This window comes from Rousettus aegyptiacus, unplaced genomic scaffold, assembly GCF_014176215.1.
Source record: "Rousettus aegyptiacus isolate mRouAeg1 unplaced genomic scaffold, mRouAeg1.p scaffold_m13_p_6, whole genome shotgun sequence".
Classification (NCBI taxonomy): domain Eukaryota; kingdom Metazoa; phylum Chordata; class Mammalia; order Chiroptera; family Pteropodidae; genus Rousettus; species Rousettus aegyptiacus.
Window position 1 is genome coordinate 91,903,765 of NW_023416309.1, and position 1,248 is coordinate 91,905,012.

Sequence of the window (1,248 nt, forward strand, 5' to 3'; positions counted from 1 at the left end):
GTGGGTAGATTGTTTGAGATCCATAGTGATAGTGCAGTACCCTGGGGCTGATACCTCAGTCCTCCAGTCATCTGGTTTATGTATCCGACCACTGCTATGAGGATGTATCCCCCGGAATTCATGTCTTGAAGCCCTAACCCCCTATTACCTACTCCAACGGCTGAGGCATGTCTGTAGAATTCTAGGACTTTATTTAGTTCTTTTTCCTGGGTGCTGCCTACAGAGGTTGACAGCCATCTTTTACTTGGCATCATGGCTGCCCTCAGACCTTTCATGAAGCCCAAGATCATCAAAAAGAGGACCAAGAACTTCATCAGGCCCCAGTCAGACCAAAATGGCAAAATCAAGTGTAACTGGCAGAAACCCAGAAGCACTGACAGTAGGACACGCAGAAGATTCAAGGACCAGATCTTGACACCCAACGTTGGTTATGCGACTAACAAGAAAACGAAGCACATGCTGGCCAATGGCTTTTGGAAGTTCCTGGTCCACGATGTCAAGGAGCTTGACGCGTTGCTGGTGTACAACAAATATTACTGTGCTGAGATCGCTCACAACGTCTCCTCAAAAAACCACAGAGCCCCAATGCAAAGAGCAGCCCAGCTGACCTTCCGAGTCACCAGTCCCAGTGCCGGGCTGCACAGTGAAGAAATTCAATAGACAGCTTATGTGCACATTGTATTTTTCTTAATATAACCATAAAAAAATTTTTCTTAAAAAAAAAAATTCTAGGACCTTAGAGAATCACCGTTTTAAAGCAATAGCTGTAATCAATAAAGGATTTTTGATTAAGTGAGGATCAGCTTAGTCTAATGGAACTGTGAAACCTAACCAATATTAAAATTCTTATACTTTAAAAATAAGCTTAGTTTTGTTACTTAATGACTTTGCAGACTATTTTTAACTGTAATGAGTATTGGAGTTGGGTGATATTATTTTACATGGACATTTTAAATTCATTCTCCTGGTATTCTGGGAAGCGTGGAGACTAGTATTAAGCCTTTAATTTAAATCCACAGACATGGCCTATGACAAAAACTATATACTATATCATCTATTTTTTTTAATCTCATTCTATTCTATTCTATTCTATTCTATTCTGTTTATATCCAAAATAGAGAAAACTTTAAGGGAAAGTGTCAAACCACACTATAAAGCCAGCTCAAGCAGTTGCAAAGAAAAGGTTTTCAGCATATGTTGAAAGTTATTTTTGACATTTCTATAAATAAGCTCATCTTACATTTCTGT

The 1,248-nt window shown here is 39.1% G+C and overlaps 1 protein-coding gene across 1 annotated transcript; it reads left to right on the forward strand.

Annotated features, from left to right (window-relative positions):
* Positions 1-205: 205 nt before the first annotated feature.
* Positions 206-660, forward strand: LOC107515865 (60S ribosomal protein L32-like). Its single transcript, XM_036223461.1, has one exon. It carries the CDS (start codon positions 253-255, stop codon positions 658-660), a length of 408 nt encoding a protein of 135 aa, XP_036079354.1. The 5' UTR covers positions 206-252.
* Positions 661-1,248: the final 588 nt, after the last annotated feature.

Bases quoted from the DNA above. Each gene is read 5' to 3' on its own strand.
- LOC107515865 (XM_036223461.1), top strand. From the start codon at position 253: ATGGCTGCCCTCAGACCTTTCATGAAGCCCAAGATCATCAAAAAGAGG.